Source organism: Oncorhynchus gorbuscha, unplaced genomic scaffold (assembly GCF_021184085.1).
Source record: "Oncorhynchus gorbuscha isolate QuinsamMale2020 ecotype Even-year unplaced genomic scaffold, OgorEven_v1.0 Un_scaffold_556, whole genome shotgun sequence".
Classification (NCBI taxonomy): domain Eukaryota; kingdom Metazoa; phylum Chordata; class Actinopteri; order Salmoniformes; family Salmonidae; genus Oncorhynchus; species Oncorhynchus gorbuscha.
In genome coordinates this window covers 124,823-141,201 of record NW_025745389.1, presented here as the reverse complement: position 1 = coordinate 141,201, position 16,379 = coordinate 124,823, and the positions used below count along the sequence as shown (strand labels likewise).

Sequence of the window (16,379 nt, the reverse complement as noted above, 5' to 3'; positions counted from 1 at the left end):
CATTTCATTCCCCTTGCTAAACTTCCTTCCGCTAAGGAGACGGCACAAATCATCATCGAGAATGTGTTCAGAATTCATGGCCTCCCGTTAGACGCCGTTTCAGACAGAGGCCCGCAATTCACGTCACAGTTTTGGAGGGAGTTCTGTCGTTTGATTGGTGCGTCCGTCAGTCTCTCTTCCGGGTTTCATCCCCAGTCTAACGGTCAAGCAGAGAGGGCCAATCAGACGATTGGTCGCATACTACGCAGCCTTTCTTTCAGAAACCCTGCGTCTTGGGCAGAACAGCTCCCCTGGGCAGAATACGCTCACAACTCGCTTCCTTCGTCTGCTACCGGGTTATCTCCGTTTCAGAGTAGTCTGGGTTACCAGCCTCCTCTGTTCTCATCCCAGCTTGCCGAGTCCAGCGTTCCCTCCGCTCAAGCGTTTGTCCAACGTTGTGAGCGCACCTGGAGGAGGGTGAGGTCTGCACTTTGCCGTTAAAGGGCACAGACTGTGAGAGCCGCCAATAAACGTAGGATTAAGAGTCCTAGGTATTGTTGCGGCCAGAGAATGTGGCTTTCCACTCGCAACCTTCCTCTTACGACAGCTTCTCGTAAGTTGACTCCGCGGTTCATTGGTCCGTTCCGTGTCTCCCAGGTCGTCAATCCTGTCGCTGTGCGACTGCTTCTTCCGCGACATCTTCGTCGCGTCCATCCTGTCTTCCATGTCTCCTGTGTCAAGCCCTTTCTTCGCACCCCGTCCGTCTTCCCTCCCCCCCGTCCTTGTCGAGAGCGCACCTATTTACAAGGTACGTAGGATCATGGACATGCGTTCTCGGGGACGGGGTCACCAATACTTAGTGGATTGGGAGGGTTACGGTCCTGAGGAGAGGAGTTGGGTTCCGTCTCGGGACGTGCTGGACCGTTCACTGATTGATGATTTCCTCCGTTGCCGCCAGGATTCCTCCTCGAGTGCGCCAGGAGGCGCTCGGTGAGTGGGGGGGTACTGTCATGTTTTGTCTTATATTGTCTAGTCATTTTGCTTTTCCTTCTGTTCGTTTTCCCCCTGCTGGTCTTTTTAGGTTCGTTCCCCTTTTTTCTCTCTCCCTCTCTCTCTCTCTTCTCTCTATCGTTCCGTTCCTGCTCCCAGCTGTTCCTATTCCCCTAATCAATCATTTAGTCTTCCCACACCTGTTCCCTATCTTTTCCCCTGATTAGAGTCCCTATTTCTCCCCTTGTTTTCCGTTTCTGTCCTGTCGGATCCTTGTATATTGTTCACCGTGCTGTGTCTTTGTATCGCCCTGTCGTGTCGTGTTTCCCTCAGATGCTGCGTGGTGAGCAGGTGTCTGAGTCTGCTACGGTCAAGTGCCTTCCCGAGGCAACCTGCAGTTTATTATCGAGTCTCCAGTCAGTTCTCGTGATTACGAGTGGAATTGTTTTTTTTATGCTTTATTTACCGCTCCGATTTGTCTAGGAGTATTGCTATTTCCTTAAACTGGATTAAAGACTCTGTTTTCGCCAAGTCGCTTTTGGGTCCTCATTCACCTGCATAACACTAACTGACCTAAGACAGGGAATGTTTACTAGGATTAAATGTCAGGAATTGTGACAAACTGAGTTTAAATGTATTTGGCTAAGGTGTATGTAAACTTCAACTGCAAATAAAGGTTAAATATGAAATTAAAAAACGTAATGGACGTTTCTGTTCTTCCATCTTTGTGGCCTTTTCCTGTTTCAGCGTGACAATGCCCCCCCCCCCCCATACACAAAGCCCGTACAGTCAAATCCTCTCGTGCTCTACAGCCCGGCCCAATAGTGCGCATGCGCATATCATATTAGGTGTAGTAAGTTAACACTGCAGTAATACATTACTGCTTAGTAACAGTATAGTAACAGATATAGATCATAGATACTACAATAACGTTTAAGTATCATTTTAAATGTTGCATGTACTCCTGTCTCCTGCCTGGTCATTTTCTCCACAACACATTTACATTTACATTTAAGTCATTTAGCAGATGCTCTTATCCAGAGCGACTTACAAATATTACAGTTATCTTCACACATATTTGAGACACTTTTCACTGACAGCTGCAACTAAGTTAGATAAACCTTTTGCCAATCACAATACCCCAAATCGCAGGCTTCCCGAACACACGTACAATTTTTCACTGTCTTTTTACTGTTGTTTTTATTTCTTTACTTACTTATTGTTCACCTAATACCTGTTGTATTCGGTGCATGTGACAAATAGACTTTGATTTGATTTGAAACAATCCACAGCAAAAATGTTTTATTAAGAATGATCCTCTGTGGCTAAGTCATGCTCCCCGGTAAAGTATTTTTAATGAAATCAATTTACTTTAGGGCAATCCAGCATCCTAACAGCTCCCACCAACTTTCCTTTCCAATTCTCAAGAGGTTGAAACCAGAGCTCTGTATATAATGACGAGATGCTCATGTCTCCGCCCTGACAATGGGAGTCTTTGTCCCAAAAGAGGGAAGGCAGGGGACAAGCATAGGTCTGCATATTATTCCCATAGAAAGGCATTGAGCTTATACTGGACAGATTTTGGCGAAAGTGAGCCCTCTCACTTCGCCTCTTCCTCTCTGCTGAAACTATATCATGTGAGAAAGCATCTGAGCAAGCAAAACGGCTCCCCTCTATATGTAGCCCGTGTATCTGATGCTGTCTGGACAGAAATAGTATGACATGCTATACTCTTTTGGTCCAGACAGCATCAGATACATGGGCTACATATACTGAGACAGAGGGGAGCTGTTTCACTCGCTCGGATGCTTTAACTAAGATTGATGTTTCTTTCTGTTGGCACGCATCTCAATCAAATAAATGATCAATATTTCAATATTTTATTTGGACGGGCTAGGAGGTATGGTAGGGCGGGCCAGGCCCCACAAGGCCTGCCCATAACGCCGGCCCTGGCCTAAACTTAATGTTTTAACCCTATCGTAAATCTTGACACTTATCTTAGCCATTCGGAATGAGTGCCTAAACTTAACCCTTAACTTGGAAATTTGAGAAACGGTACAATATAGAGCAGCAGTTTCTAAATTTGACATTTGGAGAAACATGGAGACACTTCTATTTTTACAGTGAGAGCTTGTTGGTGTAGATACAGTGCCTTCAGAAAGTATATATAACCCTTATTTATACCCCAAAACTTATTCCACATTTTGTTGTTACAGCCTGAATTCGAAATGGATTAAATATATACTTTTTTTCTCACTGATCGACACACAATACCCCATAATGACAAAGTGAAAACATGTTTTTAGACATTTTTGCAAATTTATTGAGAATGAAATACAGAAATATCTCATTTACATAAGTATTCATGTTAATACATGTTAGATTCACCTTTAGCGATTACAGCTGTGAGACTTTCTGGGTAAGTCTCTTAAGAGATGTGCACACTTGGACTTTGGACATGATTATTTTAAATTCTTCAAGGTCTGTCAAATTGGCTGTTGATCATAGATTTTCAAGGGGATGTGTGTCTATTTGTCAATAACAGCTGGTGCGCGATGTCTAACATTAAAGATGCCTCAAGGTATTGCTCACCTGAGGTAGAGTACCTTATGATAAGCTGTAGACCGCGTTATCTACTAAGAGTGTTTATCTATATTATTCGTAGCCGTCTATTTACCACCACAAACCGATGCTGGCACTAAGACCGCACTCAACCAGCTGTATAAGGCCATAAGCAAACAAGAAATGCTCATTTAGCCAAACTTCAATCTGTTTTACCTCATTTCTACCAGCATGTCACATGTGCAACCAGAGGAAAACAACTCTAGACCACCTTTACTCCACACACAGAGATGCATACAAAGCTCTCCCCCGCCCGGCATTTGGCAAATCGGACCATAATTCTATCCTCCTGATTCCTGCTTACAAGCAAAAACTATAGCAGGATGTACCAGTGACTCGCTCAATACAGAAGTGGTCAGATGACATGGATGCTACGCTACAGGACTGTTTTTCGAGCACAAACTGGAATATGTTCCCGGCATTCATCCAATGGCATTGAGGAGAATACTACCTCAGTCATCGGCTTCATCAATAAGTGCAACGACGCCGTCGTCCCCACAGTGACCGTACGTACATATCCCAACCAGAAGGAATGGATAACAGTCAACATCCGCACCGAGCTAAAGGCTAGAGCTGCCGCTTTCAAGGCACGGGACACTAATCCGGACGCTTATAAGAAATCCCGCTACGCCCTCAGACGAACATATTAAGCAAGCGAAGCGTCAATAAAGGATAAGGATTGAATCCTACTTCACCGGCTCTTAACGAGGCAAGTCAGCTAAGAACAAATGATTATTTACAATGACTACCTACTAAAAGGCAAAAAGGCCTCCTGTGGGGAATATCTATTTTCAAATAGAATATTTTGCCACGGCTGAATTTCTGTAGTTTAATGCTTCCTACAGTATGTCTCCCACTTCTGTCTATTGGGATCAAATCCAAACGTAGTCGTCCTGTGTCTTTTCCTCTATCTGTACCGAATTGTAAAATGTATATTTCATTTTTCCTTTAACCACCCCCTCCACAAAAATTGGATTGGTCACGAAAAACAAAAGTTAAGATACAATATGTATTTTATGTGGAATGAATTCCTTCAAAAAATGAGGTGCATGTGGCGCACTCTAAGAGATTTATTTTTATTTTGAAAGTTTCCATTACAGAAGCCTAGATTGAGAAGCTATTATCTGCCTGGTCTGAGCTGCGGGAGGGAGGGAGGCAGATGTATTATGTGTGACCTTTGGGCAGAAAGGATATGAAAGGCTGTGATGTGGCTGTATTGAGCCGGGACACCGACCTGCTGGTACTTGACTTTAGATCTTAGTGGAGGCAGGTTGATGTGTCATCCTGGGTAGGAATGAATAGAGTCACTGTTTCCTATGAGCACATGCATACTGTGAATTAAGCTCTGTACAGAATTATATATTTTACTCTCGGGGGGATGCTGGATGTCTCTTAGGGGTGCCCAACGTCAATACCTTTGACAATTTTGAGAGCCCATATTGATGTTTATATTCTTATGGCCCTGATTGGTTATGGGAGTGCCCAGCCCTCCTAGCCCTGTTGGAATTACGAACCTGCCTGTGAGCTAATAGAGCTGTAGCAAATAATTAACAACACTGCAGGACATAATATAGAGGCCACAGAAGGTTAAATTGTTCAAGACCCAGAGCATAGAGGCTCCAGTGGCCTAAATAGTACCAAGACCTGGACAGACGCAGATCAAGATTGTGTAGCCTTCAGGTCAGGTGGCCCCGGGCCGAGCCCTACAGGGTGGTTTCCAGGGTAACAGTGTAGTGGCAGGACTGAAAGGTTGTGTGAGTGGCACAGAGCCAGAGCCACAGCCCCAGGGGGAGGGGGGGGGGTCATGCTGAGTGACTACGTTAATGAGCTTTTCAGAAGAGCCATTTGGTCTCATTAATGCCACACCAGCTCCTCTGTCACATTATCTAGTTACTTGACAGAGAGGACGGCGGACCTCCATCACTTTCACATATTGTTTGATGGTTATTTCTCTCTCTGTTTCTGGCTGTCTTTCTCTACTTGCTCCCCTATTGCAAAATTGTTTTTCCCCCCTTGAGCAGTGCCCTATAATTCTTGACACGATTCTTGAGTCACGATTCTTGAGTTATTTAGAATGTGGAACGTGTTTTTTCTACTCTTTATTAATAGCTTTCATTTTCAAAAACACTGTTGCTGATACTTCAGAGATGTCTCTCTTTCTAAGGTCCATTGATTTACACTGCGTCTGTTTTAGTCCCACGCCATTGACCTCATTGATCACAACAGAATGCGGTCTTCCCCAGAGACTTGGTCTCTTGTGTTTATTTCACTCGGACAGTGTTTGTTTCACTCATATCAATGAGACTCTTTTTTAAAACTAGAGATTGCCATTCTACCTTATTAGCATTTTACGTTATCAGCATATAACACTTCTTAGCATGCCCCATTTTGCTATCCTCCCCTGTTTTACAAGTGTGCTGTGTTATTTACAGCGTTTGCCTTCACTTAACGCCTTATCACCCGTGAAATTGCATTAACTATTTGTTTGCCTCACATGGTGTGCAGTGATTCTACAGATTGGCATGGAATATTGACTATCAGACTGCTTTTTGTCAATCCCTGTCACCTCCTCCCTCTCCTAACAAATGACCAAACACGCCCCCGAACGAAACATGGAAAGGAAATATGAGAATTACATTCAACGACACCCGTTCGACCGGGAACCTACTGACGGACGGACGTCTGACTTCTTGCTGCTGTGCTACAGTAGTTTTACCCTGTACACATAGTGCTCGTGTTACTTATAGTCATAACTACTAGCCTCTCTATAGGTTTCTATACATTTCTAACTGGGGGCTTAGTGGTTTTAAAGCGAACCATTCAAACTAATTATTTTTACGCTATTGTCATCTTTTTTCTACGTTTTTGAATTGAATAAAGAACCTTTGACTGTGCTTCGGCCTTTCTCTGTAGTTGTTTGCCGTGGTTTCTTAGAACTCTGCTTTTGACATTTACATTATATTCACAGTAGGGTGCGGGTGTGTATGGCTAGTGTAAGAAGAATTGTCCATATCACATAGGCCTAACGCCATTACATGTGACTTTGGCTTTGCGGGGTGAATAATAGACTGCTTACACTGAACCCAAACCGGCGGCATGCGTGCACCATCGTGCATACATTTATTTTGTCCCCCTGCACCAAATGCAATCATGAAACACAGTTTAAAATATTAAAACAAACTCTGAACCAATGACATTCATTTGGGGACAGGTCAAAAAGCATTAAACATTTATGGCAATTTAGCTAGTTAGCTTGCACTTGCTAGCTAATTTGTCCTATTTAGCTAGCTTGGTGTTGCTAGCTAATTTGTCATGGGATATAAACATTGAGTTGTTATCTTACATGAACTGCACAAGGTCCTCTACTCTGGTCCTCTAAAGAATTGTTTCTGGTCATCTCTCCTCCTTCCAGACCTTTTCATCTTGGAACTTATATGGTGATTGGCTTCTAAACATTCATAGTATTACTAAGCCGACCGGCAACACAGTTCGTCTTTCAATCACCCACGTGGGTATAACCAATGAGGAGATGGCACGTGGGTACCTGCTTCTGTAAACCAATGAGGAGGCGGGAGAGGCAGGAATTGCAGCGCGATCTGCGTCAGAAATAGTAATGACTTCTATTTTAGCCCTTCACAACGCAGACGCTCGCGCACGCGACGCGAGCGGTGTGGTCAGCTTGTTTAGGGGTGTTCTGTCTGATGCTACTCATTCATTTATACTTCTATCATGGAGAGACAAAACATTGAATGGAGGTGAGGAGGGAGACTTGAGGAGAAAGATTTTAAAGAATTAAAGATTTGTGAGAATTTAGCAGTTTGGTCAATGCAGCAGTCTGGCAATGTTGAATGGATGTTCTTATTCATTGTTCAGTGATTCTCATTGTTGTTCATGTGCTGTGTGTCCTTTACCTGCATAGGTAGCAGAAGCAGCTTCTCTGAGTCTGTGGGTTTTCCCTCTCTGCCTCCCGTCTGATTCTCTAAAGGTCTAATGATCAGACATCGGCGTTTCATCAATAGCCTTTGCTGGTGACAGGTCGTGGTAACATAATCGTTTTGAATAATGAGTCGGCTTCTTTGGGAGACCGATTGATATCACCAACAACCTTGGCCCCTCTGTCAAAGAGTGCTCTTATACTGTACTCTTGGGCTAGCTTTCCCTTTTAGTTTTTCTCTCAACCGCCAATGTCAAGAATATTTAATGCACCCCTTTTTGGGATACTGTCTCATCTCCAGTGCCATCTCAGGTGAAAGTTGGTCCCTCTCAACTCACACAGTTGACTTGGGGATAGAACAGAACTCACACAGAAGTCAGACTTGGGGATAGAACAAGGGAGATGTTAGGTGACTGCTAGTACTGCATGATGTAAGTGGTGGGATTTCAAATTAAATGTTGATGTTGTGTTGGGACTGTGCTCGTAAATGTTTGATGAACGGTGAGGAGGCACTCTGTTCGGCCCACCTGAAATTCCTGGACTGTGGGTGATGGGGGAAAAGGGTATTTTTTAAGATTTCCCCTGAATGACCAGTCAGTGAGAGAGAGGCAGCTGGAGTAGAGTTACACACACACACGCATGCATGCACGTGCACACACCCGTTCTATCTCACACACACACTTTCCTCCCGCTCCTTACACCTGACCCCTTTCCACCTATCTGCTCTGGGGAGAGAACACATTTTGGGTATTTTTCAAACGAAGCATAACACGTTTGGTATTTGATATCACGGCTACCCACACACTCTCCCAGACCGAGCTGTCTCCAGCCGTTATAAACAGCGCAATTCTGTTGCTTATTATCACTTATTTTTGGTTTCAGTCAACTAAAGGGCTAATTGTGCTCTGAAAGAGGCCAGCCAGCCAGGCATAGTGTGATACCATTTGGGTCACGCTGGGATCAGCACAACATGGGTGGTTGATCTAGATACATCACTAACGATCAATCGCCTAGAGACACTCCCTGCAATCCGCTCGACTGCCTTGTCACACAATGAACGCCGTGCTGTGTACACCTAGCTAGCATGATAGTGGTAACCAACCCTCTCACGCTCTCTCTCTCCCAACAAAACAGAGCATGAAAGTTTGATGCAGTTTCATATAGGATCCGGCAGGAATTCAAGCTGCGAGCGGTTTTGGGTTGTCTTTGGACTCACCACCTGGTGCAAACCAGTGTGGCATGTAGTGCAGTTAGAAACCAAACAGAGTAACAGACCGATCCTGTTGCTGCTGATGTATCACGAATACACACACACACACACACACACACACACACACACACACACACACACACACACACACACACACACACACACACACACACACACACACACACACACACACACACACACACACACACACACACACACACACACACACACATGGAGGCATGCCGGGACTCCCCTCCCACTGACTCTGATGTTATGTGCCGGGGCGTTTCGTCTCACCGTTCCTCTCCGAGTCTCTGATGCAAAAGTGATGGTGTGCATATCTAATCGCGTCCCCCTGCTTTTGAACTCCTGGGTGCCTCACTGGCTCGGTGCACCTGGAAGGAAGTGGGACTTCCATGCCGATTCTTACAGCAGGACAAGACAGTGGTGTCGTATGTTTGATGACTGATTGAGTCTTGACTTGATAAAGGGCATGTCAAAATTGGAGAAAAAAAATGCATTTTAGTTGTTTGAGAAATGAATGGAGAAACGTCTATAGGCTGTACAGGGTGCTTTATTTTATGCTTTATTTTTCAGTCCCCTTTAAAATGTAGTTAGGCTAAGGATTCATGACTACATCACTACCTAATAATATATTGAACAACGAATAATGGCTTGTTTCTTTGCATTCTTGTTTTACAGAAATCTCCTGGACAGAGACACATTCTCCAAATCAGACCCAAGTAAGATGGTTTCTTACACACACACACACACACACACACACACACACACACACACACACACACACACACACACACACACACACACACACACACACACACACACACACACACACACACACACACACACACACACACACACACACACACACACACACACACACACACACACACCCTCTCGCTCTCTTCCTCGCTCTCTCACTCTCTCTCTCTGGCTTTTTCTCTCTCTGGCTCTCTTTCACTCCCTCCCTCCCTCTCTGGCTCGCTCTCTCTCTCTCTGGCTCTCTCTCCCTGGCTGGCTCTCGCTCGCTCTCTCTGGTTCTCCCTCTCTCTCTGGCTCTCTCTCTCTCTTGTGCTTCCCCCTGTGAATCAGCAGGCGTTTGCATATGTCAGAGGTTGTAATCTCAGCTCTACTTGACTGAGCAGAAACAGATTGTCATCATATACACCAGCCATAGGTTGCAGGATTCCCTTATTCCCTGCCGATTACAGAAATTCTCCAAATTACATCAAGATTTCTGAAAAATCATGGTACTTTCTGAATTTTTGCAACCCTAACAGCCATATCCGTCATGGATATAAGGATCCGTCTGTGTACATATTAGTACATCTTTAAATTGAGAACATTTGGGCCACTGTAGGAGATGTGGTCAGACTCAGCACAAGGAGGGAGGAAGGCCATCTGATCCCAGGGGCCTGCTGGCTGGCTTCTGTAGTATGTTTATCCAAGGAGGCACTTGTGCTGTCTCTGCAGTGCTGACGGTACTGGCCTCAGTCACACAGCATTAGACCTCCTCAGCACTGTACTGCAGGCCAGGGGGCCAAAGACGCACACGCACACACACACACACGCACGCACACACACACACACACACACACACACACACACACACACACACACACACACACACACACACACACACACACACACACACACACACACACACACACACACACACACACACACACACACACACACACACACACACACACACACACACACACACACACATATATGCTGGCCACAGGGAGCCTTACACACATTAGGGTAGGCTAGCCTATAAGCCTTGGCAACACAACACTGTTGACAACACAACGTGTGTGTTTTCGTGTGTGTGTATGTTCCAACCTAATGCATGGGGACCATATGCAGTCCCAGCTTTCGTTAGCAGCTGACAGGGTTTCTGTGCAGTCAGACAGCTGAGCTCAACCTCACACAACAGCATAACATGACATGACATTACACCACGTACACAACAGCCAGCTCTCTTCAACACTGTTAGCCGAACCCACTGAAACATGCGAGCCCTGACACTGAGGTGGGCCAAGAGACATGACCTCTGCCATAGCAAGCATGTGATGCTACCACATTATCTCCAGAGCTCTGTTCACTAGCATACATACAGAGCTAGTGAGGGAAGGTAGCATAGAAATATACTGAACAAAATTTCAATGATTTTACTGCGCTACAGTTCATATAAGGAAATCCATCAATTTAAATAAATTAATTAGGCCCTAATCTATGGATTTCACATGACTGGGCAGGAGCACAGCCATGGGTGGGCCCGTGAGGTCATCGGCCCACCCACTTGGGAGCCAGGCCCACCCACCGGGGAGCTAGGCCCAGCCAATCAGAATGTTTGCCCCCACAAATGGGCTTTATTACAGACAGAAATACTCCTCAGTTCAGCTGTACAGGTGGCTAGTCTCAGACGATCCTACAGGTGAAGAAGCCAAATGTGGAGGTCCGGAGCTGGCGTGGTTATGCGTGGTCTGCGGTTGTGAGGCCGGTTGGACGTACTGCCACATTCTCTAAAACAACGCTGGATGTGGCTTATGGTGGGGAAATTAACTTTAAATTCTCTAGCAGCAGCTCTGGTGGGCATTCCTGCAGTCATCATGCCAAGTGCATGCTCCCTCAACTTGAGACATCTGTAGCATTGTGACAACTGCACATTTTAGTGGCCTTTTATTGTCCCCAGCACGAGGTGCACCTGTGTAATGATCATGCTGTTTAATCAGCTTCTTGATATGCCACACCTGTCAGGTGGGTGGATTATCTTGGCAAATGTGAAATGCTCACTAACAGGGATGTAAACAAATTTGTGAACAAAATTTGAGAGGAATAAGCTTTTTGTGCATAAGGAACATTTCTGTGATCTTTTATTTCAGCTCATGAAACATGGGACCAACACTTTACATGTTGTGTTTATATTTTTGTTCAGTATAGAATCACTCATCTTAATTCTATGGACAGAGGCTATTGAAGCTTTTTCAGAGGTGGATGGGGGCTCTGACCCCTCTGAACTGGAATTGATAAAAATGTTACACTGCTCCCTGTGGAAGGAATTTGCTCAGTTTGTGTGTGTGTTTGATTTTAAACAAGATATGTTCTAGTTATTTTGGTCCATTTTTTGGGTGGTATCATGTCAAATGTAATTTTATTTGTCACATACACATGTTTAGCATATGTTATTGCGGGTGTACCGAAGTGCTTGTGTTTCCAGCTCCAACAGTTCAGTAATAGCTAACAATTCACAGCAATACACACAACCTAAAAGTAAAATAATGGAATTAAGGAATGTATAAATATTAGGATGAGCAATGTCAGAGTGGCATAGACTAAAATACAGTAGAATAGAATACAGTATACACATATGAGATGAGTAAAGAAAAAATATGTAAACATTATTAAAGTGGCTAGTGATTTCAAGTCTATGTATATGGGGCAGCAGCCACTAAGGTGCAGGGTTACGTAACCGGGTGGAAGCCGCCTAGAGATGGTCAGTCTGATGGCCTTGAGATAAAAGCTGTTTTTCAGTCTCTTGGTCCCAGCTTTGATGTACCTGTAATGACCTTGTCTTCTGGATGATAGCGGAGTGAACAGGCAGTATCTCGGGCGGTTGTTGTTCTTGATTATATTTTTGGCCTTCCTGTGACATCCAGTGCTGTAGGTGTGCTGAAGAGCAGGTAGTTTGCCCCCAGTGAAACGTTGGGCAGACAGCACCACCCTCTGGAGAGCCCTGCGGTTGTGGGCAGTGCAGTTACCGTACCAGGCAATGATAAAAGTTTGTGAGGGTGTTAGGTGCCAAGACAAATTTCTTCAGCCTCGTGAGGTTGAAGAGGCTCTGTTGCGCCTACTTCACCACACTGTCTGTGTAGGTGGCCCATTTCAGATCGTCAGTGATGCGTACGCCGAGGAACTTGAAGCTTTCCACCTTCTAAACTGCTGTCCCGTCGATGTGGATTTGATCGCACTCCCTCTGATTTTTCCTGAAGTCCACAATCAGCTCCTTTATTTTGCAGACATTGAGTGAGAGGTTATTTTCCTTGCACCACACTCCCAGGGCCCTCACCTCCTCTCTGTAGGCTGTCTTGTTATTATTGGTATTCAAGCCTACTACTGTTGTGTCTGCAAACTTGATGATTGAGTTAGAGGTGTGCGTGGCCATGCAGTCATGGGTGAACAGGGAGTACAGTAGTGGGCTGAGTACGCACCCTTTTGGGGCCCCTGTATTGATGCTCAGCAAAGTGGAGGTGTTGTTTCCTACCTTCACCACCTGGGGGCGACCCGTCAAGAAGTTCAAGGACCCAGTTGCACAGGGCGGGGTACAGACCCCGAGTCTTAAGCTAAAATGTAATAATATAATAATAATATATGCCATTTAGCAGACGCTTTTATCCAAAGCAACTTACAGTCATGTGTGCATACATTCTACGTATGGGTGGTCCCGGGGATCGAACCCACTACCCTGGCGTTACAAGCGCCATGCTCTACCAACTGAGCTACAGAAGGACCACATGTAAACACCCATTGAATATGGCCGGTGTCAGTTGGCAAAACTAAAGTGTAATGAGGTTGTTCCCAGCTGAGCTGGTTAAACTGTTTTCATGTTATGCAGAGGTAAATAAATAATCTGCCAGAGTGTCAAGTGAACACTCCGAGAGCAAAACGAGATGGGTGCGGCGAAAGCTTAAGAGGGTGTGAACGATGCTGAATGGTTGTAGACAAAGAAGAGCTCTTCACTAGATACCAAAACATTCAAAGGCCATTCTCTCAAAAGTGAGTTTACATGTTTATCAACTATAAAAGCAGAATTACTTTCCCATTGTTCCTCAAAAATGCAGTGTATGATGTACCATGTTGTGGCTGTGTGTCTCTGGTTCTATCCAATGTAAAAAATAAATAAAAAACATTTCTAATTTTGCTACGTAAGACCAAATCCAGGAGGATAAGTCACATTTGATTTTTTGCCCTGACACTAACACTAACTAATTTGAATCAAAAGCTTGATTATAAGTGTGTTACTTTGTTAGTGCGAGAGCAAAAACTAAAAACGTGCACCCCTTTGGGAAACACTGCCTTAGCATTCTTGCATTCTCAACTCTGCCTTTTTAAAAATTTCTCTGAGAAATATCTTCCTTGTTGCCCGAAAGGCAGAGTTACACTGACATTTAATCCGGGAATATGTCTAAGCCTAGGAGAGAACATTTGTATCTTCTGGGTTTTTCTCATGCCTTGTTTCCTCTGGATTTTAACTGTTGATTTACTTTCCTTTCTGTTTTCCTTTCCTCTTAACAGTTTGTGTGCTGTATACACAAGGAATCGCCAACAGGGAATGGAGAGAGGTGAGTTGAGGTGAGGGGGGAGAAGGTCCAAGGATCCCTTGGAAGTCAGAGTATTGCCTAATTCATTTGAAATCAATACAAACCAGTGTCTGTTCCTCCCTCCCTCTTTCTTCATAGTTTAGTCGGACAGAGATGATAAACAACACCCTGAATCCAGACTTTGTCCGGAAATTCACCCTGGACTATTTCTTTGAAGAGAGACAGAATCTACGATTTGACCTGTGAGTTAAGACCGTTCTTAACATTTGTGTGTGTGTGTGTTTTTGTTTGAGCATGTTTGGGTGAGAGAGAGTGGTGCTCTGTGTGAGTCTATAAGTTCAAGTTGAGTTAAGAATAAAATATGTATCAAGTGTGAGAAGGGAGATGTCAATGTTCACCTTTTAAATAAAAAGCAAATTACATTTTATTAGTCACATACACCGAATACAACAGGTGTAGACCTTACAGTGAAATGCTTACTTACGAGCCCCTAACCAACAGTGCAGTTTCAAAAAATATGGTTAAGAATAAGAGATAAAAGTAACAAGTAATTAAAGAGGAGCAGTAAAAAATAACAATATATACAGGGGGGAGCCGGTACAGAGGTAATGTGCGGGGGCACCGGTTAGTTGAGGTAGTATGTACATGTAGGTGGAGTTAATTAAAGTGACTATCAAACAGGCAAAGCATCAACAGAGAGTGACAGTGGTGTGGAGAGGAGGGGAGGGGGCAATGTGAATAGTCTGGGTAGCCATTTGACTAGATGTTTAGGAGTCTTATGGCTTGGGGGTAGAAGCAGTATAGAAGCCTCTTGAACCAAAACTTGGCATGCCAGTACTGCTTGCCGTGTGGTAGCAGATAGAACAGTCTATGAATAGGGTGGCTGGAGACAATTTTAGGGCCTTCCTCTGACACCGCCTGGTATTGAGGTCCTGGATGGCAGGAAGCTTGGCCCCAGTGATTTACTTGGCCGTTCGCACTACCCTCTGTAGTGCCTTGCGGTCGGAGGCCGAGCAGTTGCCATACCAGGCAGTGTAGCAACCTGTCAGGATGCTATCGATGGTGCGGCTGTAAAACCTTTTGAGGATGTGAGGACCTATGCCAAATCTTTTCAGTCTCCTGAAGGGGAATAGGTTTTGTCATGCCCGCTTCACAACTGTCTTGTTGTGCTTGGACCATGTTAAGATTAGTGCGGAGGGTGTGTTGCTGCCTACCCTTACCACCTGGGGACGGTCTGTCAGGAAGTCCAGGATCCAGTTGTAGAGGGGGTGTTTAGTCCCAGGGTCCTTAGCTTATTGATGAGCTTTGTGTGCACTATGGTGTTGAACGCTGAGCTGTAGTCAATGAATAGCATTCTCACATAGGTGTTCCTTTTGTCCAGGTGGGAAAGGGCAGTGTGGAGTGCAATAGAGACTGCAACATCTGTGGATCTGTTGTGGCGGTATGCAAATTGGAGTGCGTCTAGGGTTTCTGGGATGATGGTGTTGATGTGAGCCATGACCAGCCTTTCAGAGCACGTCATGGCTGCAGACATGAGTGCTACGGGTCGGTAATCATTTAGGCAGGTTACCTTAGTGTTCTTGGGCACATGAACTATGGTGGTCTGCTTGAAACATGTTGGTATTACAGACCCGGACAGGGAGAGGTTGAATATGTCAGTGAAAGCACTTGCTAGTTGGTCAGCGCATGCTCGCAGTATACGTCCTGGTAATCCATCTGGCCCTGCGGCCTTGTGAATGTTGACCTGTCTAAAGGTCTTACTCACATTGGCTGAGGAGAGTGTAATCACACAGTCTTCCGGTACAGCTGGTGCTCTCATGCGTGTTTCAGTGTTATTTGCCTCGAAACGAGCATAGAAGTAGTTAAGCTCATCCAATAGGCTCGTGCCACTGGCCAGCTCTCAGCTGTGCTTCCCTTTGTAGTCTGTAATGGTTTGCAGTTCCTACAACATCGGACGAGTGTCAGAACCGGTGTAGTACGACTCGATCTTAGTCCTGTATTGACACTTTGCCTGTTTGATGGTTCGTCGGAGGGCCTAGCGGAATTTCTTATAAGCTTCCAGGTTAGAGTCCTGCTCCTCAGAAGGGTCGGGGCCTGTTCCTCCACCTCGGGCTAGTCATGAAGTCGTGAAACAGGTTTTCATGTACCGTAATTGCTGGACTATTAAGCGCACCTGAATATAAACCGCACCCACTGAATTATTAAAAAATATGTATTTTGTACATAAATACGCCGCACATGTCTATAAGCCGCAGGTGTCTACCGGTACATTGAAACAAATGAACTTGGTCACTAT

General features: G+C 44.9%; 1 protein-coding gene across 2 annotated transcripts in view; it reads left to right on the top strand.

Moving 5' to 3' along the window:
* LOC124018667 (copine-8-like) overlaps positions 1-16,379 on the top strand; it is a 74,879-nt gene that overhangs the window by 14,589 nt on the left and 43,911 nt on the right. For both annotated transcript variants that reach the window (XR_006835655.1, XM_046334003.1), the window contains exons 2-4: positions 9,438-9,478; positions 14,058-14,104; positions 14,222-14,325. Coding sequence is in view for 1 of the 2 variants with exons in the window: in XM_046334003.1 (XP_046189959.1) it covers positions 9,438-9,478; positions 14,058-14,104; positions 14,222-14,325 (192 nt within the window). In the remaining variant the exon portion in view is untranslated. The remainder of the gene's footprint in view (positions 1-9,437; positions 9,479-14,057; positions 14,105-14,221; positions 14,326-16,379) is intronic.